The 23,644-nt window shown below is 37.7% G+C and overlaps 1 protein-coding gene across 3 annotated transcripts in view; it reads left to right on the top strand.

The window, feature by feature from the left end:
* TBC1D4 (TBC1 domain family member 4) overlaps positions 1–23,644 on the top strand; it is a 211,094-nt gene that overhangs the window by 146,596 nt on the left and 40,854 nt on the right. For all 3 annotated transcript variants that reach the window (XM_081286339.1, XM_081286338.1, XM_081286340.1), the window contains exons 4-8: positions 1,410–1,514; positions 8,013–8,145; positions 11,924–12,015; positions 12,255–12,365; positions 14,092–14,211. In XM_081286339.1, coding sequence (XP_081142465.1) covers positions 1,410–1,514; positions 8,013–8,145; positions 11,924–12,015; positions 12,255–12,365; positions 14,092–14,211 — 561 coding nt within the window. The remainder of the gene's footprint in view (positions 1–1,409; positions 1,515–8,012; positions 8,146–11,923; positions 12,016–12,254; positions 12,366–14,091; positions 14,212–23,644) is intronic.

Raw genomic sequence — 23,644 nt, 5'->3', positions numbered from 1 at the left:
GTGGGCCTTGTGCAAGTGCTGGAGAGAAAGCACTACATAAACCAGGTGCAGTTCCTGCCCCCACAGTACCAAGAGACATCCTTAAAAGCACATGTGTTTCTATGCCCCCGTGTTCCCCAAGTCTCTAAGAAAAATAGTGCTCATGGAATATCCAAAAGAAACCAGTTAAAAAAAATTGGAAGAAAAAGAAGATCCAAATATATAAAACTGGAAGTTCAAATACAATTTTGCTCTTCTTTTTTTATTAAAGGCAAGCTCTGATATTGTGGTTGAGGAGAAGAATTAAACAAAAGCATGAGGGAAATTGGTGGAAAGTTCTCTCATTACAGTACCTCTTTCCATGGACTCAAGCTGATACAATGCCACTGTATTAAGAAATAGGCCTGTTTTTGAGTTCTGCACACCTACAAATGTTTCTTTCTTTAAAATCTGTATGACTGTTTTCCTGGCAAGCATGGAGAATAAGGGAGTGGCTTTTTTTTTTTTTTCTGGGAATATTGCCAGCACCTGAAGACCTGCTGAGCTAATGAGGTTCTGTGAATTTTTCCTATTTAGTACTAAGTTAGTAGAGACTATTCCCACCACACTCCGCTGGTGCTGGAGATGGAACCCAGGGCTTCACAATATGCTAGGCAAGTGCTCTACCACTGAACTACACCCCAGCTCCCAAAGATAATCCTGAATCACTAATGAGTTGTACCACACTGCAACCTTATCCCTCCTTAGCAACCCAGCACGGTGTCTCATATCTAGCAGATTAGCTAGGTTTAAGCACAATTCTAATTCTAGAGTCTGTTTTCTTCTCACTTAGATTTAGGTGATTTTAAGACAATTTTAAACTTTTTGTCTATCTTGCTTTTCAAAGTACTGTGCTTGCTATTAAAATAAGGTCATCTACTTATTGGTATGCATGCCAATTTTTTTAAAAAAATCCATCTTTTACCACTGAGGCTCTTTGAGTGTCTATAAATAGATATTCTAGTATTTCATTCATATTTCAGCAAATTGCATAGTATTTGAATATTGTCAGTTGTAGTTTTCTTCAGATTCTTAGCTACATATAGAAGACTGCTCTTCTAAGAAGACAATAAATTGAAAACTGTTACTTAGAAACATTGGAGTAGTGGATTTATTACAAGGTTCAGTGGATCATGATATCAGTATTTTTCTTCCTATGGCTCTGAGTCAGAGTGTTTATCAGAAACAAAACAATCTGAGCTGGTCTCGTCCTTTGTATTATGAGTCAACAGGCCATGTGTACATTTGCTATGACATTATGTTCCCCATCACTTTTCTGTGAAGGAGAAATTCCTGAAACTGGGAAGGTGTAGAAGCAATGTTGATTCCCATGGTTGTTAAAAGGACATGTTCCCATAATTTCGGTATTATTCTTCTTTCCCCTCATCTAGGGTATAAAGCACGTTGATCACTTTGGCTTTATCTGCCGGGAGTCTCCAGAGCCTGGGATGAGCCAGTACATTTGTTATGTGTTCCAGTGTGCCAGTGAATCTCTGGTGAGTGGTGTTAATGCTGACCGTGTGCTTCTGCCAGCACATCTCTCTTACAGAAGGCTTGTCTTTGTGAACCCAGGCCTCAGAGGGAAAAGAAGAGGGCATCTAGGAATATATTTTTACCCTTCCAGGCAGCACCGAACTAGAGAAACAAAAACTAATTGCCGTGGCAGTTTTTAATTCTGGATATACTTTTCATGGATTTAACAAACCCAGTCATGGTACCAGGAGTAGTTTTAAGAGATCGGAAAAGACTAGTAAGAGAAAAAGCTGTTGCTTTTTCCATTGCTCAGATAACAAGATGGGAAAAGCAATCACTTCACCTCCAAACCCTCTTGCATTGTCTCACACATAGCTTTTGGGAGACCCCTGATAACTAAACCATAACAACAGGTAATCCAGCCCAGTATCTCTACCAGGGAAACACATCTTCTTAGGAATAAGTAAATAAGCAAGGCAGTAATATCCTCATTTCCTTGGTGCATCTTATAGTTCCCCTGCCTTCACGTTCCCAGTGGAGTAATGAAAAAGTGAGAATGGATTGGTATGAAGGAACTTTTTGACTAGGGCCCCCAGGTCTCCACATTTTTTTCTAGGGAATATAAAATTTCTGTCCCTAATAGCTTCTTTTTCTAGAAAGTTCCATACGAGTTTCACTTTCCCTCTAGATAATTAACCATACTTAGGAAATAATCATCCACATTGATTCCAGGTGATCTGTGTTGACTAGGTTCACTTTAGGATGTGAGATAGAAATATGAGGGTGGTCGTTAGATAATAATAGTGGAAGGCATGGGGGTGAGTGAACACCCAGTGGGTAGAGGGAAAGAGAACCATTGACAACACTAGAAAAATATAGCCATGTAAGTTTGGTAGCAAAGGATAACATAAGGAGTGTGGCCACCTGTGTCATACTCCTTACTCACCCCTGGCACTCATACCTCCCTCCTTCCCACCTTGTCCCTCCTCTTGTCTAAGGCTGATCCTTCTACCATGTTCTGGATCCCATCCTGCCCTGCCTTTTCAAAACCTCTTGTGGATCCCCTAGTTTTTATTTAGGCAGCACCATTTACCCAACTCTGTAACTTAAAGACCTTAATGCATTCCGTCACCTTCTGCATCCCGTTGTTTGCCAACACCTGTTGATTTGAAGATAGACACATCCCTTTCTTCCATCCTCCTTTTCCTCTGCGCTCTTTCTGGGGATTCTTCTTTATGTAGACTCCTTTATTAGTGATCTTCATGTTCCTTCTGCCACCGGGTTAATCTGTCACCTATAAATTTTCCACATTAAGTTGGAGTTTTATTTCTCACCAGATCCCACAGGAGCCTAGTATTCACTTTCTTATTAAGGGATGGTAGCTAGATGGTCCAGCATGGGGTGGGCTGCCTTCCTTCTTTCTCAACCTCTTGTGCTGTGATTCTCCACACACACTGCAGTGCCGTGCCCTTCACAACTGTGCCTTCACCCAGGTTATTCTGTCACAAGCTGTTTTCTGAGCCAAACCACAGAGACTGGTTTGATCATTGGTGTCATTGTGCTTACAGAAACCAGCAGGTGATGAAATGCATGGGGCATACATGTCAGCAAGGATCCCCCCTGCCCAGTACTGGGGATTGAAACCAGGGCCTTGCACATACTAAGCCAGAGCTCTACCACTGAGCTGCACTCCCAGCCCCAGCCTGAGATCTATGATTTCAATGAGTGTCCAAAGGCCCCTGGAGGCTTGGGGGAGTGCAGCTACGGTTCAGAGGTCACTGTCCACTCTGTAGAGTGAGGAGACGACTGTGGCCAAAGAGGCCACAGCCAGGGCTTACTGCTTCCAATTCTACCAGGCTGAGTAAGGGGACCATGGGGGCCTCCAGGGGTCACCCTCTGCTCTACAAGGAGATTGTGCAGGACTGGAGTTGCCTCTTTAGTGGTCAAGCAGGTGTGGGCCCACCTTACCATAATCTGAATGCCCTTCCCCTTGTTTTTATTCAAGACCCAGCCAAAATAGCACACCCTTCTGAAGGCTTTTGAGTCCCTTTTCTGAGGAATTGAGTCTTTTACTGTCCTGTCATTAGGACTCTGACTACACTCTGAACAAGTCTCTTACAGTTCCTGCCAAACAACGGTCTTCTTTTATCTGTTTGCATTACTAGCCGTTCCCCTGTGAAGTTCACAGTTTGGCTTATTTCTCATTCAAGTTATCTCCTTGTACTGTTTTTGATAGTTGGTTTCTTTCTTTCTTTGTGGGGATTGTATCAGGGCCATGTGTGTGCTGGGCAAGTGCTGTACCACTGAGCTATGTTCCCAGCCTGGTATTTTCATAGTTTGAATGATGGAGTGAATGTATTGCTCTTAACTTCAGGCATTTTCCTGGTGTTGGCCAGTCTCTGCTCACTGCATCCCTTGCATGAAAAGGAAGGCTATGTAAACCCCCTTTTATTTCCATTTTCTTTCATAGATTTTTAGTGTCCCCCCCACCTCCAATGCTTGTAGAATGGGTTTTGAAATGGAATTGCAGAAGGTCTTGGACATGCTGTCTTTCCATCTATCATGCACTGTGACTAAGGCAACAGACTGCACTGGCTGCAAATGCCCTTCTGTTACTTAAACCATTTTCAGAGTCCAAGTTTTAGCCTCATTATTCTTAAGAACAGCCACTGCTAGGATCTTTCAAACCCTATTTAATTTTATCACTAATCCTCTTAAAATGAATAGTGAGACATCAGAGCTGCAAGCCAAAAGAAACATTAAGTGTACATTTCGTGCATAATAGAGGGATGGCCCAAGCAGCCAACAAACAGAGCAAAACAAAATAGCCAAATAATGTCAGTTCAAGCAGTGTTAGATTGATTGATGTGGCTTGGCAGTTGTAGAAGACAAAAATATTTCAAAAGGAGTGCATGCTGACATCTTTTCTGAGTAACAGGAACACACAATTAGCATTTTCTTTTGCTTCTTTGTAACAGTTGTTATGAGTTGGTAAATACTATAGTATTCTGAAGGGCTCCAGAGGGTTGCGGTTAAGTTCAAATGCTTAGTGATCCCTCTTGCTTCCTCCTTGAAAGAGCATTAAGAGCTCATCTTGTCTAACCAACTCTTCAAATTTGTAGAAAATAATTCATTAAAAGTGCTTTCTCCAAAATTGATTTTTAAAGAGTGTGAAAAAAACAAAGAATATCTAAATTCCACAGATGCAGAGAAAACTATTCAGGGAAAGTATAACCAAAAGGAAGAAGAAAGGGAAAAAAAAATCCATGTTACCCAAGACTCAAAATTTATATGATATTAATAATTAATGAAATAAGCATGGTATTCATTATAAATAGAATATTAGCATATTGATAGGAGAATGAGGTATACAGTCTAGGAAGTTATCTTTCTCTTATATCTGGTATTGATTAAACTAAAAATTAAATCTCTATTAAGGAGCAAAGTTGAGAAGATAGCAGGTAAAAAGACAGGTTCAAGTTTGAGATCTGTGATTTCAATGGTAAGGAAAAGTTGCCGATGTTTCAGGAATGAGCAATTATCTATGGAATGTTTTTCATCTGAGTAAAAATGCGAGTAACTGGAATTGTTTAGCCTAGGAACTATGGGAGGAGACTTTCGGCATACAAGTGGTCACGTGAGAATTTACACACAATATAAATTGTGACAGAGAGGCTTAAAATCTAACAAACATAGAGAGCACTTCAATATGTGGGTGACTGGTTAGCACTAAAGTAGAACATTACCTTGTTAACAGTTGTTAAAATGGATCAGTGCCATTCTTTATTGAATACTTTGTAAATTTAAAATTTCCCAGAGAATTAGACTAGATGATCTTTTGAAGTCTTTACACAAGTCTATTATTCTTAGAGACTTACTTTAAAATGCTATGTAATACCTAAATTTGGTTATAATGCTTACGAGTATTTATTATATATTTTCTCCTTCATATCATAAATTAGCTTTATTTGTCCAATCTCATGCTTTTCACTGGGATTGTGATTTTTGTCAGATGGTAATGCCAAGAATACTTTCCTTTGGTTTGTATATGATTGATTTGTCTTTGCTTATTCCTTAGCATTTAACCTTTTTCATGACTTATAGTTTTCTTTTGTTGTTGTTGTTTTGTTTTGGTATTCTTAGTGTACTAATTTGAACCTTTGGTTGTTCTGATCTCATGATAGAATATATAGGCCATCTGGAAAAGGTTGTGGACTTCAGCAAACAAAACATTTAACATTTTATTAGTCAAAGTGTAATACTTGTGGCCGGGAGAAGTTGGTAGACACATTTTAGACACTTTTGAAATGGCTTCTTGTTTCATCTAGAAATAGAGAATACAAACATTCAGTATTTCCACAAGAGGCTTTACAAGGCAGTATAATTAAATGACAGATTACCAAAACTAAAGCTATTTATGTTACTAAGCCAATTTCCAACCCCTTCAGTGTCTCAAGTAAAGGAGAAACAAGGAAATAGAAATAAATGGATATCTGCATAAATAATTAAATTACCTTAGAATATAAAACAAAGCAAATAAAATCAGAATGCAAAGCATTAAACATGAATCACATTTAGTTTTAATATTAGAAGTATTTATTTTTAATTATAGTATAAGATCACATGAACAATTCATTTTTATTGATGGAAAGTGAAATTATTCATAAACCTTTTTAAGATTGGTAATATAATAAAGCATAGCATTAACGGCTGACTGCTTAGTGTTTGATCTTTTATTTCAGTAATATTTGGAGAGCAAAGTTTCTTTATATTCCAGGTTCCTCATATACTGAAATGCAGAAGTAGATTAAATTCTTTAGATAATGACTTATTCTTAAACTAGGCCATAGGGGAAGGGGAAAAATAAAGTTAAAAAAGAAAAAGTGGATTGCCAAGTATGACCAATGGTTTTGAATATCAAAGCTAGTTGGGATGAGGCCCTTAGAATTCAATAGCTCTGCCATGTAGGTTTCAGAATTTGATCTACGTTCTAGAGTACGTGAAAATCACATCTTTTTTTTAAAAATATTTTGTTTATTTAGTTGTAGTTGGACACAATACCTTTATTTTATTTTTATGTGGTGCTGAGGATCAAACCCAGGGCCTCGAATGCACTAGGCGAGCGCTCTACCACTGAGCCACAATTCTAGCCCAGAAAAATCACATCTTGTATTGGTGATTAGGTCACTGAAAAGGAAGGTGCAGCCTGAGGGGTTTAACAGTGCCTAAGGATGAGCTGTTAGTTGGTTTCAAAGAAGCAACAGGAAACTAAAAGGCTAGATTCAATGTTCTGGACTGGGTCAGTGGAAGAGCAAGAAAGAAACCAGCTGGATATTTGCAAGCTGCTGGCTTAACATTGAGACCCAGCTTCTAGATATCCAGATGTCAGAACTGTTGTAATTCAGAAGTGCAGTGGTAATCCATGGGAAGCTGTGGAGGTAAGACCAGCAATGATCATAAACATTTCCCACTGTTATTTACATTGATCTTATTTTCCCCCAGAACTTCATTTAAACACTTACTTTGTTTATTTTTCTATTGAAAGTGATCCAGAATTTGCAGGGAAATGGATGGCACTAGAGCAGATTATGCTTAGTGAAGCTAGCCAATCCCTAAAAAACAAATACTAAATGTCTTCTTTGATATAATGAGAGCAACTATGAACAGAGCAGGGAGGAAGAGCAGGAAGAAAAGATTAACATTAAACAGAGACATGAGGTGGGAGGGAAAGGGAGAGGAAAGGGAAATTGCATGGAAATGGAGGGAGACCCTCATTGCTATACAAAATTACATATAAGAGGTTGTGAGGGGAATGGGAAAATAAACAAGGAGAGAAATGAATTACAGTAGATGGGGTAGAGAGAGAAGATGGGAGGGGAGGGGAGGGGGGATAGTAGAGGATAGGAAAGGTAGCAGAATACAACAATTACTAATAGGGCATTATGTAAAACTGTGGATGTGTAACCGACGTGATTCTGCAATCTGCATTTGGGGTAAAAATGGGAGTTCATAACCCATTTGATTCTAATGTATGAAATATGATATGTCAAGAGCTTTGTAATGTTTTGAACAACCAATTAAAAAAAAAAGAAAGTGATCCAGAAGAATAAACAGTTAACACAAGTGAATGTTGAACCGCTTTTGTTGTTCCTTATATATGGCAGGCAAAACTTCCAAAGAAGTCTTTATCTGATAAATCACTTGATTAAATCGAGTCCTGATCTACTAATTACTCTGTCTATGATAGGGTAACCCTCCATGGGATTTGAAAGTTGCATTCAAGTAGCTGACCAGTATTATATATATTACACATATTGAAATGATCTTATTTCATCCACCGTCCAATTATAATAGATGCAAGGTCTTACTTTTCAAGTTTAATATTTTGTCTCTGCCAGCTCTGTAGTCATCAAAATTCTATTATTTATTATTTAGTCAGTAAAGGCTCACATTGCCATTGGGTTTTTAGTGTTTCCAAGCAAGCCAACTTTTATCGACCTGAGCTTTGTTCCTTCTCATAGGTCGATGAGGTAATGCTGACTCTGAAGCAAGCGTTCAGTACGGCTGCTGCCCTACAGAGTGCCAAAACGCAGATCAAGCTGTGCGAGACCTGCCCCATGCATTCTTTGCATAAGCTCTGTGAGAGGATTGAAGGTACAGTATAACTTGGCCTTGGCAGAAGAGGAGTTTGCTTTGGCATTTGAGAAATGAGAAAGTCCCTACTGTCATTGAATACTTCTTTGTTTCTATGTGAAATGAGAACTCAAAGAATCAATGCTCATGTCCAGTCAGTTCCAAATGTGCTGTCAGTCTCTTAGATGCTTGACTTTCTCTTCTTTTTTCCTTCTGAAGGCAAACTCAAGGAAGGGACTTGTATTTCCCACAGTTCTTAAGACTCTGCTATAAACACAGTTGGAACTGACCAAATATTTGTTCACTGAATGAAGAGAGCAAAAACCATCACAGCTGTTTAATTCTTTCTTTTGTTTCCTCTCACTTGTTAATGTGTCTCTTTTCTCTAAAGGTTTAGAGCTGTGTAAAACTTGTTTGACTTTTAAGAAGTATTTGGGAATGGCAGAGATAATGGAGGTGCTCTCCTGTGTTTTGAGGAGGAGTGAGGGCCTGAGGGAGAGGTGGCCCCGACTCATCTTTCTTCTCATCTTTTCCTAACAAAAAAAGGATGAAAATTACTGCACAGGAGAGGAAACAATAAACGCTCGTCAAGTGTCTGCCGTGGACCAGCCAATGCGCTGGGCACTGGGTAGGCAGACATGTTTGAGACATGGACTGTGCCCCCAGAAGACTTTTGGCCAAGAGAGAGCAAAAGTCACGTGAGCAAAGAAACACAATTCAGTATGATAAGTGTTACAGTAAATGGAAAGAGTGTGAACCCCAGAATAGCAAGGAGTTGGCTGTAGTCATTGAAGATGCAAGTTGTGGTTTCTATTCTGCAGGAAACAGAATCTGAGGCCCTTGGCAGCAACAGTGATCAACAGCAGTTATTTGTTGACTATCCAGACAATTGTGTGACTCAAACTATTTCAATTCAGATTTTAAAATTTACAATTCTAATTTTATAGGATGCACATTGTTTTCAAACTTATAACATGTTTGCAAAAATGGAACATTCTGTTTTGAATGGTTGAGGGAGTGTTATTAATCTGTGACAGGGGTCAGGGGCTGATGACAGAGGAGATGGTGTTAGATTAATTAGCTATCCAAAGGGGAAAGATCCCTTTCACTTATTCAACTAACAAGACATTCTAGATGGATCCAAGTCCTCAGTGTAAACAATCCAAATATTAAACTCATTAAAATAAAACAAGAAGAACATTCTTATTACTTAAAAAAGGAGGGAGAGCTTTATTCAAACACCAATGCAGGAACTATCAAAAGACATCCACAGATTTGACTTGACAAATTGAAGTGTTTATCTAACAACTGCTTATTTGGAAATAGAATGATAAGGAACAAACAAGGCAGTAGCAAAGCAAAGTACAAATCCAGAATTTGTAAAAACTTTATAAGAAAATGATAAAAACAACTCAGTAGGAAACTGCAAGTCACCTTAGAAAATACTTCTCATAAAAGAAAATTAAAAGGTCAAATAATGAAAGTGAAAAGTTGCTGAGTTCACTGGATGTCAGAGAAATGAAAATAAGAACAACAGTAAGATACTCATCAGGGTAATGTTAAGAAAAATGTTATAGATTTTGGTAAATCTACATAATAATGATGGAGTATAAATTGGTGTAGCCGTATTGGGGAGATAACTAATATAAACTCATTAACCTGAAATCGTGCATACCCTGTCAATCAGAATTTCCATGTTTTGATCAGAGATACAAATATGGGTGCCCAAACTGACATTTTCATGGTTGTATTATTTTTAAATAATGGAAAATTAGAAAAAAATTAAATTTTATCAGTATCATTATTGAAGCACTTTTATATCATGAAGCAATTAATGAGAATAAATTTGAACTGAATGGCAACATGGATATCTCCTGAAATTATATTGTTGAATGAAAAAAGAACTTGCTGAACAATAATATATACAGCATATATATTATATCTTGAAAAATACATATAGGAATAATACAATATATTACTTTTAAAAATCTTGATTTTTTTAGATTTATGGAAAATTTGAGAAGAGCTTCCAAATCTTCCTCCCCCATTGTAAACATCTCATATAGCCCAGCACAATGATCCAAACCAGAAATTAACATTGGCAGGATGCTGTTATCCAAATGGAATGCTTCATTTGATCTTCACCAGTTTTCTGACTAACACGTTCTTTTTGGCGTTGGGGTCCAGGCATGGTCCCACAGTGTGTGGGGTTGTTACTTTGCCCTGGTCTCTCACAACCTGCATGCACTTTTTGTCAGTCTTCCTTATCATCTGGGGATGTGAATCTGTGTCATAATATATGGAGAACCTTTTGAGACTTTTCCAGCAATTAATAAGCTAGGGTCATGAGTAGTTTCTTCAATCATAACAGATTTTACTTTTCTGTATGTAATCATGAAGACTGTCATGGAAGTTTGTTGTGTTGTAGAATGAAAGATGAAGGTGAGCAGTTTGCAGACACTGTTCTTCTTGCCATTTCATGGCACACAGTAGCTTAAAAACAGGTGTACTTGTAGCACACTGACAGTGGATCAGCTGTGTTCCACATTCTGGCAGAGAATTTTACTTTAAACCAAAACAAAAACAAAAACAATGTTTTAATACTTAAATATTTAAGCAGTTGTTTTTAAAACAATTTAAAAATGATTCTCTCCTATTTATTCCATGTGCACTATCTATCTGTAGAGATCTAAACAGCTTTTTACTTCAAAAAAGGGCAAAATGTGAACAAATCATTTTATTTCAGTTACCTCCCACCTCATATTTTCTTAGAAATAAATGCAATTAGAAAACTGTACATATATTCATAATTCAAATTATGATATTATTTATTTCTAACCTCTGATATAACTTAGCAAAATAATTTTTTTAATTACTTGTCTTACTCTTTGTAATTAATAATAATGAGTACATGGTTTAACACCAAGTAATAATGTATTTAATTAAAACCTGAGAAAGAAAACCTTATAATCGTGATTTTAAAAATGCCAGTCCATGCATAAGGTTTATTTAATATTATATATAGCTACATATTCTATTTATAGTAAAACTTGTGGTAGTTCTGTAAGTGACACCTAACAATGCAATGGAACTCTTCCTTAAAAACAGATGGGCACTTGAACCATTGTAAATGTGAATTAAATTTCCCTTTAAGAAAAAATTGCAGAAATGTTTTCAGGGAAAATTTCCCCCCAAGGACTTGATATAAATTACATATGGGAATTAGAAGGATTTGTTAATATCACACTGTAAGGACGTAAATAACCTTCTTGGTAAAATAATAGCACTAAAAGTGCACTGAATACTAAAGCCATCCTTGAAACCTTATTCCTGCGGAAAGAGCCCCCCATGTTGGGGAGAGAGCCTGACTCAGCTCTAGTACAATAAAACATTATAATTATTATTTTTTCAAATGTCAAGTTGTAAGCCTAGATATTTTGGCCACAGTTAGCGTTTAGCTTCTGTTCCTGTGGCACGTCCCGGGATAATGCTCATCTGCCTGTGAGGTGCCTCACTAGGTTTGTTAGTGTTTTAAGTGGTATGCTTGGCCTCACTTAGAAGTTCTTTGTCAGTGATTCCAACTCCAGGTTTGCCGTGGAAGGCTATTGATTTTGGTGGAGAGTTTTGTTACCAGGTTTTAATCATCTCGATGTCCTGCTCCAGGGTTTGTTGGAGGCAGGAACACATCTCCCAGAGGAGACGGAAGTGGAGAGCCTGCTGGGGAGGAGTGAAGTGCAGCCCAACAGACTTAGATCTCCAGGCAGCCTCTGCTCACGATTTCCCTCATCCTTTCCCTCAGGCCTTTACCCCCCAAGAGCCAAGCTGGTGATACAGAGGCATCTCTCATCACTGACAGATAATGAGCAAGCTGACATCTTTGAACGAGTTCAGGTAACATTATATGTAGTTCTCATAAATAAAATATAAGGAAAAAGAGGTGGATCCTGTTGTTGCCTGTTCCTTTTTTTGTCCCTCTGTTTGAAGTGAAAGCTGTGTGTCCTATAGGACTACTTGGTAGAACCAGAAAGCCATTGTTACATTTCCATCTTTTCTGTTAGACTCAAATTGAGTGAAAAGAAAGATGAGAGGAGCTGTGTTGCAAGTGTACTCTTGATTTGTCTGTTGAACAGAAAATGAAGCCGATCAGTGACCAGGAAGAGAATGAGCTTGTGATTTTACACCTCAGGCAGCTGTGTGAAGCCAAGCAGAAGACACATGTGCACATTGGGGAAGGCCCAGCGGTGAGAAGATGTTTTTTCCTTTGACCTATTTTTGTTTATGTATTTATTTAAAATAACACAGAAAAAAAATGAAAGAAGAGTATTTCCTTTGTGCTCTCATCTTCTGTAGGGCTAAATACCAGCATTTTAAGAGTTTATTTGGAAATTTTAGCAGGTACTGGCACATTGTGATAAAATAATCATAGTTTTATAATGTAAAAGAACTTGTGATTTTTTGGTTTTTTAAAAAACAGATATATATATATTTCATCATGTAGAGTGAGCATACATTGTTTTAGATGTGGGAAAATTTATCATTTTAAAAATATTCATATGAAAATTGTATTTCATCAAAAGCTTAGACAGCCCAAGTGGTAAAAAACAAAAATGAAGACCTCAGTTGTCCCTCGTGAGTGGCCACCCTAGCTGCAGATGGAAGGATGACTTTTCTATGCTGATGGTTTAGAATTTATTCCCATCTTACAGAGATAAAATCTGTAAGACCACCACAACAGCATCAGAGTGGATTATCACGTTTTTAGCTCTTATGGATACAAATGCCCTCTGTTGTTGATTCACTACTTTTCTTGCATCCATAACTTCTGGAATGATCTGACGGAGCTGATGCTGGTGTGGACTTTTATTCCCTCTCACTTAGACTAGGCAGAAGCCTTTCAGTCTGATTTTCATGACCTTTAGGTGTTTTTTAAATGCTTCTTGGAGGTAAATTTCCCTAAAATGACCTTCACAAAGATGACCTTCAGATGACCTTCACAGAGATGCTTCTCTTTTTAAAAATTCGAATCAGTGTTCTTCCTGTTTGTCTGGCACTTAAGACTGTTCACATTGTTTATGCTCCAGCCTCACTTTCTCATGTTACTCTCTACTGCTCACTTATCTTGTAGCTCCTGACTCTGTCCCTTCAGCAATCTAGTCATTATAATTTTGCCAACAACCACCCCCAGCTCTGGGGAAGTCATTCTCTCTGTTCTCCTACCTGTCTGAGCACCATGTATCCCTTTCTCCCTGACGGCTGAGACAGAAAACCAATCTTCCGCTTTCTTCCTTGATACTTACCTGTGTTTTGTGTTGTTATTCCTTACCACAGAAAATTATAAGGTTTCTTTCTTGAAAATTGTCATGTACCTAAGGACCATGTAGTATGCACAGGAGCCACTTACTTCCATGGGATAAAATATGTGGAGGATCTAATATGTTGGACACATTATAGACTCTCATTTGGTTTAGTACTATCAGTAAATACTTACAGATCTTAAAGGATAAATAACCTATTCACAAATGAAAATGGAATAATATAACAGAGGCATTACTAGGATCAAATTTTGCTTGCAAGCTGCATTGTTCTTTGGAACTCATTTTCTCTGTTTTCCTTGCTAATTTGGATATAAAACATGCACCTTTGAAAGAGATGGTGGTACTTTAACTAGAATAACAGCAGAAAAAATTGACGTCTCAAATTTAATATCCATTAAATGAAGCAGTAATATGTTAGTGGAAAGGAAAGGCATGAAGAAAAGATCTTAGTTCTGTCTTTTTTATTACTTACAACATTAAGCATGAAACATAATCTTTGTGTTCACAGTGTGGAACCCAAATTATTACTTCTTAACGGGGCTACTGAAGAATTCTTGTGTTTTTTTAATGGCTTAGTTTTAAGCCTGTATTTAAAGCCTCATTTAACCTTGAGTATGTCTAAACTAAAATTGCTATGTTTTTCTTTCTCTAGACTATTTCAAATAGTACAATCCCAGAAAACGCAGCAAGTGGTGGAAGGTTCAAACTTGACATTCTGAAGAATAAAGCAAAGAGATCCTTAACTAGCTCCCTGGAAAATATCTTCTCAAGGGTAAGGATAAACTGAGGATCTGTTAGTTAAACATGTCTTTGTTTTCTGACTGTTTGGCTTTATTCTTAGCTAGCTCACCCAAGATTTACTTTAAAAAGTACAAAAAACCTATTAGGATAACTTTAATTTAGTTAACTCTTAAGATAATCTGCCGAAATAAATTTTCTTCTGAGATCTAGATTTGATCTGGGGCCTCTCATATGTGAAATTGAGCAATAGAGATTTACTAGTAGAGACATGTATAGAAAGGGGCCATAGAATACTGAAGCTCAATACTGTAAGAACTTCTTATCATTTGTCATAAACTTAAAAAGAAACCTGCCCTTCTTTGGCCCATTCTTAAGGGTTGATAGAAAATGCTGAAAATAGCATAAATTAGTGGAATTTTTTTAAATCTCATTTAGTGAATTTACATATTTTATTTAAATATAGGCAAAATCTCTTCCCTTCCTTTTCATTTTCCTCTTCCTGAATAATTTAGTCCTAAAGCTGTAAGTCAGCATCTTAGGGCAGAGAGTAGGGGTGGCTCAGAGCAGAAAGACACAGAACCCATGGAGGGGTTTGGGGCTTGGGAGCCAGAATGGTGAGGGGGCTGTTGGCAGAGTAGAGCAGCCTGTTTTGGGCCAAGGAGGGCTTGCCTGTAGAGGGAGGGCCCATCACAGGCAGCAGAACAGAGTTAAGGTAGAAGTGTTCCTATACAGGGAGGTAGAGTCCAGGCAGAGTGAGGAAATGCACCTGGGGGATGGCAGCCTCAATATGGGGTGTTGCAGCCTGAGGGGGTTGAGGAGAGTGTTCACATAGTGGCAGTTGTAGAACTCAGTCACACGCAGGGGAATGTCCAAATAGGTAAATATGTTAAGATATGGGTTCCAGGGAGAAGGGAACTGCAAGTATGAAAAGAGGAAATCTGAATGAACCCTGTGTTATTGGATTCAATATGCACTCAGAGATGGTTGTGTGTATTTGTGTGGGTATATTTTGTGTGCGTGTGTGTGTACATTCAGCCCTTGGCTTTGTTCACTGAGAGAACTTGGGAGTTGTTCTTCTGAACACATCAGATAATAAGCCTGGTTGGGTGGAATCTAGCATCTGTATTATTATTGTTGTTGTTGTTGTTATTATTATTATTATTATTTGATACTGGGGATTGATCCCAGGGGTGCTTAACCACCAAGCCACATGCCCAGCCCTTTTTATATTTTATTTAGAGACAGGGTCTTGCTGAGTTGCTTAAGGCCTTGCTAAGTTGCTGAGGCTGGCTTTGAACTTGAAATCCTCCTGCCTCAGCCTCCCTAGTCACTGGGATTACAGGCATGCACCACCAAACCCAGCTAGCATCTGTATTTTGTATCTATCCTCCTGCACTAGTAGGAACCAGGGTCCTGGGAGAAGCAGTTCTAGAGCTGCAGGAAAAGTACAAGTACTGGTGACATCTGACAACAGTGTGACCATCCAAGTAAATGACAGCAATGTAATAATTCTATGACCCATTGAGTAAAGTAGGAACCATAAATTTATTCTGAGATGAACTTCAGCACACTGAACATCTGCACATGAGTAGGATGCAACAGGGAAGCAAGTAACTTCAGATCAGAGAGGGCTGCCAGACACGACCTTGGTTGAGTGATGACTTGAACCTCATCAGCAAAGCAACACACTGAAATCCTGTGCCACCTGACAGAATGGACAGAGCACAGCTTCAGAGGTCTGACAGCCACAGAGGCAGCTCTTGAATCTAATCAAGAGAAAACACAGCAAACCTAGACTGAGGGACAATGTACAAAATAACAAGCCTATTATCATCAGAAGTGTCAAGATCCTGAAAGTCAGGAAAAGACTGAGGAATTGTTTAGACTGAAGGAACATGAAAATTTGTGGAGCAGGAAATTCTGAATCCCATTCTTTTGCTATAAAGGCTGTTGCTGGGACCATTGGAGTTGGAATGAAGTCAAAGAACAAAATGGTATTAATGTATCTATGTTAGTTTCTTGTTCTTGAAAATTGCATTTTAATGGTGTAGAATTCCTGAATTCCTTCTTCATAGGAAATGTACACTGTAATACTGCAGGATGAAGGAAACTTGTATCCCCCATCCAGATTATTCACTTATAGATTTGAGGAAAAATGTTTTGTACTGAAGTGTTAACTTTTCTCTACATTAGAGATTGTTTCCAAATGATACATGAAAAATTGATTATAGTAAACTTGTCACATGCTCTACAAAGCCCACGTGGGATTTTTTTGTTTGTTTTTTTGGTTGTTTATCATGTGGATAAATATTGCAGACAATTAAAGGGTCATAAATACTGCCACGTGCTATCAATAATGCAGATTGGGTGTATACAGATGGGTGGTAGGTGTTTTAATTCTATTGAATAGTTTCACAAGGTGTTCTTGATGACTTGTTTTTAAGTCAACACCTTTCTTAACTTTTCTGCTAACAGAATACGAACATTTCGCCTGCAGTCTGTAATTATATTCTTCAGTGATCTCTATGTGCCTTTGAAGAAGCAGATGGGGATATAAATTCTCAGACGTTGAGAAGGGTTCTGAAGGAATGATTTAACTCTCTTTGCAAATGTGTGGGGTTTTTTGGTGTGTTTGTTTGTTTGTTGGAGATGAACCCAGGGTCCTGCACACACTAGGTAGGTGTTGCTTTTTTTTTTTTTTAAACAACTGTTTAACATGAATAACATTATGAGTCCATAAAATAGTTGGATACACTTTGAATTATTCCTTGTTTATTCAATAGAGCATTAAGGACATAGTGTTCCTAGTTTTCTTTCTTTGCTGGAGCTCAAAACACTTTTACAGGTATTTCTCTTAATGATTGAGATTCTTCTTGATTTTAACAAAAGCCCTGCAGCAAGGGTGGTCAGCTGTGAATGCCATTACCTTATCAGTGGAAAACAGACTCTTAGAAAAGAACCTCTAAGAAGTTTGTCAGAAATATGTAAATGCAGCTGTCCCTAAATTTTTCATGCCATTTGTCCCCCCCCCATTTGTTACTTCCTTTCTTTCTAAATCCAGAAATGAACCAACATCCATTCATCGTCATCTAGGAACACTGATGTATTTGTGTGTGTGGAGCCAAATTTTAAGTCATCTTCTACTCCTAGAGAAGAGGTGAAAAGGAGATGTTTAGGGTTTTAAGACTAAATAGTCAGCAAATGTTGTCACTGGATTAAAGAGACTTCAGGTCGTCAGGAATAAGGCTGCATTTGAAGGCAGTACAGTGAAGTGGTTGTGTAGCCAGAATGCCTGGTTAGAACCCCGCTTTATCTCTTATTACCGGGGCATGTGGTTTGTTCTCCCCAAACTGATGTTGAATTTTAATCCTCATGTCAGAGATTAAGAGGTAGAACTAGGTAGGACCTTTAAGAGATGCTGTCATGAATTAATTAATCCATTCATGCTATTAAGGGGTTAATAGGTTATTTTCAGAGAGGGTCTGCTATAAAAGCCAGTTTGGTCAGGTCTCTTACAGTTTCCTGTCTGTTGCCACATGATGCCCCGGACTACCTTTGACTCTGACAGCAAGGAAGTCATGCCTAGATATGACCTTTTGACCTTGAACCAGAACTGTGAGCCAAAAAATAAGCCTCTTTTCTTTATAATTTATCCAGTTGTGATATTGTATTAAATTAACTTTGTAACTTCATCTAACTTTATAATATATCTAGTTGTGGTATTGTATTGTGGTAATGTATTGGACTAAGATATAGAGTAACCAGGTTCCTTCTCTTGCTGAACTTGAGTTTCCTTACCTGTGAGATGAAAGCAAGGGTGTTCTTAACTGCCTAAGGACTTGGTGAGGAAGGAATGAGGAGGTTTATAGGAAGTGCTTGGAATTGGCAGAGAGTTAGCCAAAAGGGTAGCTGTGATGATTAAGACAATTTTGTGTACAGAGGAGCAGTTAACTCTGAGCTGCTGTGTGACCATGTTGGAAAAGTGCCTCTTTGAATTCTTTTGTTGATTCTATGACATGCCAAGTAGCATTTGTTGGAATTCACCAATGTGTGGGTTATACAATTATAAGGTTTCCGTCGTAATTCAGTTTTATTGAGTTATGCCACTGGGAAAAATTGCTCACGATACATGGCTGAGAAAAGAGCAGATGGCAGCGTAGAGCTTTGACGGGAATGCACGTTAGCTGGTGAGTCATTCGTTTGCACGTGCCCTTTGTGAGGGCCAGGCCACACTTGAAGCATCACAATCCTTAGAGAAAATTCAGAGGACAGGCCTGGAGGATCTGAGAGTTAGACTTTGGAGAATGTACCGTAAATCAAGGCATTTCTCTTTCTTTTAATCTTTTATAGGACAGATAACATTAATAAGTAAGTTAAATAACATTAATAAGTAAGTTAAATATTTCTACTCATTTTTGTTTTCATTTTATTTTTTGTTGTGGTAAGATATACATATAGTAATATAAAAAGTCCCATTTTAACCACCTGAAATGTACAATTCAGTGGATGTGAGCACATTTATTTTGTTATACAACCATCACCACCATCCATCTCTAGAACTTTCTCCCTCTTGCCAATACTCATCTTCCTTTTACTCTCCCACACCCCAGTTCCTTATAACTATCATTCTACCTTCTGTTTCGGAATCTGTCTGCTCTCAGTGATTCATTATAAGTAGAATCACACAACATTTGTCTTTTTGTGACTAGTTTATTTCGCTTACTAAAACTTCTTCAAGTTTTATCCACGTTGTAGCACTTATCAGAATTCCTTTGTTTTTAAGGACCTAAAAACAGCATACTACAGTGACACAGCCACATCAATGTTTATAGCAGCCCAATTCACAATACCTAAACTGTAGCACCAACCTAGATGTCCTTCAGTGGATGAATGGATAAAAAAATGTGACATTTATACACAATGGGATATTACTCAGCACTAAAAAAGAATAAGATCATGGCATTTGCAGGGAAATGGATGGCATTAGAGAAGATTATGCTAAATGAAGTTATCGAATCCCCCAAAAACAAATGCCGAATGTTTTCTCTGATATAAGGGGGATGACTCAAAATGGGGTGGCGGGGGAGAGCATAGGAGGAAAATTACCTCTAGATAGGGAATAGGGGTAGGAGGAAAAGGGATGGACAAGGGGAATAGCTAGGATGGTGAAAGGAGACAGTCATCGTTATATAAAATACATGTATGAAGGTGTGAATTTGGTATCAACATACCTTATATACAGAGATATGATAAATTGTGGTATAAAGGTGTATTAAGAATTGTCATTTTTTAGTGCAGAGTAATACTCCATTGTGTACAAATGCCACATTTTTTTTTTATCCATTCATCTATTGAAGGGCATCTAGGTTGGTTCCACAGTCTAGCTATTGTGAATTGTGCTGCTATGAACATCGTTGTAGCAGTATCCCTATAGTATGCTCTTTTAAGGTCTTTAGGGAATAGTCCAAGAAGGGGAATAGCTGGGTCAAATGGTGGTTCTATTCCCAGCTTTCCAAGGAATCTCCATACTGCTTTCCAAATTGGCCGCACCAATTTGCAGCCCCACCAGCAAAGTACAAGAGTACCCTTTTCCCCACATCCTCGCCATAACTTGTTGTTGTTTGACTTCATAGTGGCTGCCAATCTTACTGGAGTGAGATGGTATCTTAGGGTGGTTTTGATTTGCATTTCTCTGACTGCTAGAGATGGTGAGCATTTTTTCATGTACTTGTTGATTGATTGTGTGTCCTCCTCTGAGAAGTGTCTGTTCAGGTCCTTGGCCCATTTGTTGATTGGGTTATTTGTTGTCTTATTGTTTAATTTTTTTGAGTTCTGCAGGGAAATGGATGGCACTAGAGCAGATTATACTAAGTGAAGCTAGCCAATCCCTAAAAAACAAATTCCAAATGTCATCTTTGATATAAGGAGAGCAACTAAGAACAGAGCAGGGAGGAAGAGCATGAGAAGAAGATCACCATTAAACAGGGTTGAGAGGGGGGAGGGAAAGGGAGAGAGAAGGGAAATTGCATGGAAATGGAAGGAGACCCTCATCGTTATACAAAATTACATATAAGAGGAAGTGAGGGGAAAGGGGAAAAAACAAGAGAGAGAAATGAATTACAGTAGATGGGGTAGAGAGAGAAGATGGGAGGAGAGGGGAGGGGGGATAGTAGAGGATAGGAAGGGCAGCAAAATACAACAGACACTAGTATGGCAGTAGGTAAAAATGTGGATGTGTAACCGATATGAATCTGCAATATGTATATGGGGTAAAAATGGGAGTTCATAATCTGCTTGAATCAAATGTATGAAATATGATATGTCAAGAGCTTTGTAATGTTTTGAACAACTAATAAAAAAATTAAAAAAAAGAATTGTGTGCAAAAAATAAGAGTGCTCATGTATAATGGCATAATTTGGTGTCAATATACTTTATATACAAAGTTACGAAAAATTGTGCTGTGAATGGATAATTATGAATGTAATGCACTCCACTATTATCAGGTATGTAAGAAATAAATTTAAACAAAAAAGAATTCCTTTGTTTTTAAGGCGAAGTAACATCTCCATTGCATGTATACACCACATTTAGTTTAGTTTATTCATTCATCTGTCAGTGGACATCTGGATTACTTCAACATTTTAGCTCTTGTGAATAATGTCCTGGATATGGGCATTCAGATATCCAGATCTCTGCTTTCAGTTTGTTTTCAGTTTTCCAGAAGAGGAATTTATTGATTCGTGTAGTAATCATATTTTTTACTTTGTGTAGGCCCACCATATTGTTTTTCATAATGGATGTACCAGTTTTTATTCCCACCAGCAATCCATAAAAGTTACATTTTTTTTTCCACATACTTGCCAACACTTGTAATTCTGGGCTTTTTTTGTTTGTTTAATAAATAGTCATCCTAATGCGAATGTCCACTTTTATTTTAACAAAGTACTTATTTCATAGAAACAAGCAGTTAAATGAATGGTTCAGGCTCCTCAATCTTGGTTGTATGACAGTATCATCATATCATTTATGGAGTTTCCAAAAATACAGATCTGTGGGCCCAACCCTATACTCAAAATGTATCAAAATATCAGGTGTGGGACTGCGGCACCTAATTTAGAAGTTCTATGAATGACTCTGATGTACTCTCTTGGTTTTGCAACTTAACTCACTATTGTCTTTGCTCTAGGATAGCCATTTGTGTTTGTTGGTTTTTTGTTTTGTTTTTAGAGGATCCCTTATGACTTTTATTTTTATTTTAATTTTTCATGTTTTTGGCCATTTGTTTTTAAAGTATTGTCACACATAAACAGCATTAGTATCATCTGGGAACTTCTTAGGCATATAAGTCCTGGCCTTCTTTATCAGAATTTCTAGAGTTGGGTCCAGTAACAGATGTTTAGCCCTTCAAGTCATCTTGATGCCCAGCAAAGTTTGAAAGCTGCTATTCTAGACAAGTCTAATTCTTAAGATATTAACATTCTAAATAAGGAATCAGCATTCACTAACATCAGCTACCAGAATTTAACACAGTGTTTCTTAAGAATTTTATTAGAAAGATAATTTAAGTAGGTGATCAAGGGACCTGAAGGCAAGATCCTTCCCTGTCAGGCTTATGTTTACGAATTTGCGTTTATTTCCCTTTTCTAAGCCATAGTTTCACCATTTGTAAAATGTGCGTAGTAATCCTGGCTTACTTTATCATGAGGATTAAGTGTCAGTATATTGGGAAAAAATGACACTATACATCTGAGGTGGTATATTCAGTGATTAGCTCTAAAACTCTGTCATTTACAAAATAGCAAAAGGGTATTTAGAGCGCTGTTCTCTTTATCTCCGTTTAGTACCCTGGCATCCTGCACAGTACTTGCATGGCCACCTTTGAAGTGTCTCCTCTGCATGCCTTGAATTGCTGTGGTGACTCTCTCAGCAAAGGCACAGCCATTCTATTTTGGTCAAGGTGGATACTGTAGCTTTTGTGTTCCAAAGCCATGCCAAATGCCATAAATTTTGTGAACTAACAAGGTCTCGCTTGCATCATGTGCTGCAGAAAGGACTTGTTAGGAAGGCTGGCATTTTTTTCTTGTTGTATTAAATGGTATGTAGCAAAAGGGGTTTTGTGTCCTACAACTTGTCACCCCCACCCCTGAGTTTTATAGCAGAAGAGTCACACTCCAGTCGTAGAGTTGAGCTTATCATGGCCTGCCATTTTTACGTGGCAAAATATTTTACTTAGCTGACTATAGGTGTTTATGCAATAGGATCCATTTTTTTTAAATGCTTAGAAGCTTAGTTCATTAGTATTAAAAAGTGGGTCTGAGGGAAAGGGCACAACAAATGAATTACCAAATCATAATAGAGTAAAATTGCAAGAGCTGTCTGTTCAAAGGTAAAGGACAGAGTCTTGGGTTCTGGTTGTTTGTTGCTGTTTTATAAGTTGAAATTTTTTAAAATGGAAATACTTAATATATTGTGTGAGTCATTTTGAAAAAAGTCCTTATTTCATGCTTTCTTCAGAGTAGCATCCATGGTCTTCTGGTGGAAACGAGTGAATTAATAACAGTCATAGAGAATGATCTTAAAGTATGCTTATTTCTCTTTGTGCAAAAACAACACACACACATATGGATAAAATACCTTAATGAGTAAAATATGTGATTTAAATTGCTTTTCTAGTACTGGAAATGGCTTGGTACCCATGACTACTTTCTCTGTTGTGACCAAGTAACATGTTTGAGATATCAGACAAGTTGGGTGTATAAGTACTGGCTAAAAATAGCAGAGAGCAACTTGATGTTTACTGTACTGTCCTCTTGGTTACACAACTCACCCAGTAATTTATTAGCCACAAATACAGTTCATTATTAAAAGTATGTTAGTTTTAGCATAGAACTGAAGAACTGAGAGAACTTGATAAGATTTTGGGGTATTTGTAAAATTCTACTTAACTGACTAGGCAAGTTAGTTTTATTTGTGATTCTACGTTCATAAAGTTCTACCTTAGGGAGTCAGTACTGAGAAGAAGTTCAAGGGCTTCACCCAGAAATGGAGCTTTCTCTGTTCACATTGCTGCTCTTAACTGGCTGTGTGAACTTGGATCATAGAATCTGTCAGAACTTGACTCCTTGTCTGTGAAGTTGAACTAATAACTATACCTACTTCACAGAATTGTTGTGAAGATGAAATAAGACAGTTAATACAGTGTGAAATGTTTGCATAGTATATGGCCCATGATAAGTATTCAGTAATAGTAGATGAAGCTATGAATTTTATTATTGATATAGTTGTTATATAGAGTACCTATAGAAATAGAAAACTATAATTAGGCCTAGTGCCATGGCTCACACCTGTAATCCCAGCAACTTGGATAACTGGGGCAAGAGGATCGAAAGTTCAAGGTCAGCCTCAGCACCTTAGCAAGACCCTCTATCAAAAAAAAAAAAAAAAAAAAGAAAGAAAGAAATAG

The sequence above is a fragment of the Spermophilus citellus genome (genome assembly GCF_964194105.1).
Source record: "Spermophilus citellus genome assembly, chromosome: 1".
Classification (NCBI taxonomy): Eukaryota; Metazoa; Chordata; class Mammalia; order Rodentia; family Sciuridae; genus Spermophilus; species Spermophilus citellus.
Note: the sequence above shows the minus strand (reverse complement) of the source record. Positions and strands in the feature narration are given on the sequence as shown.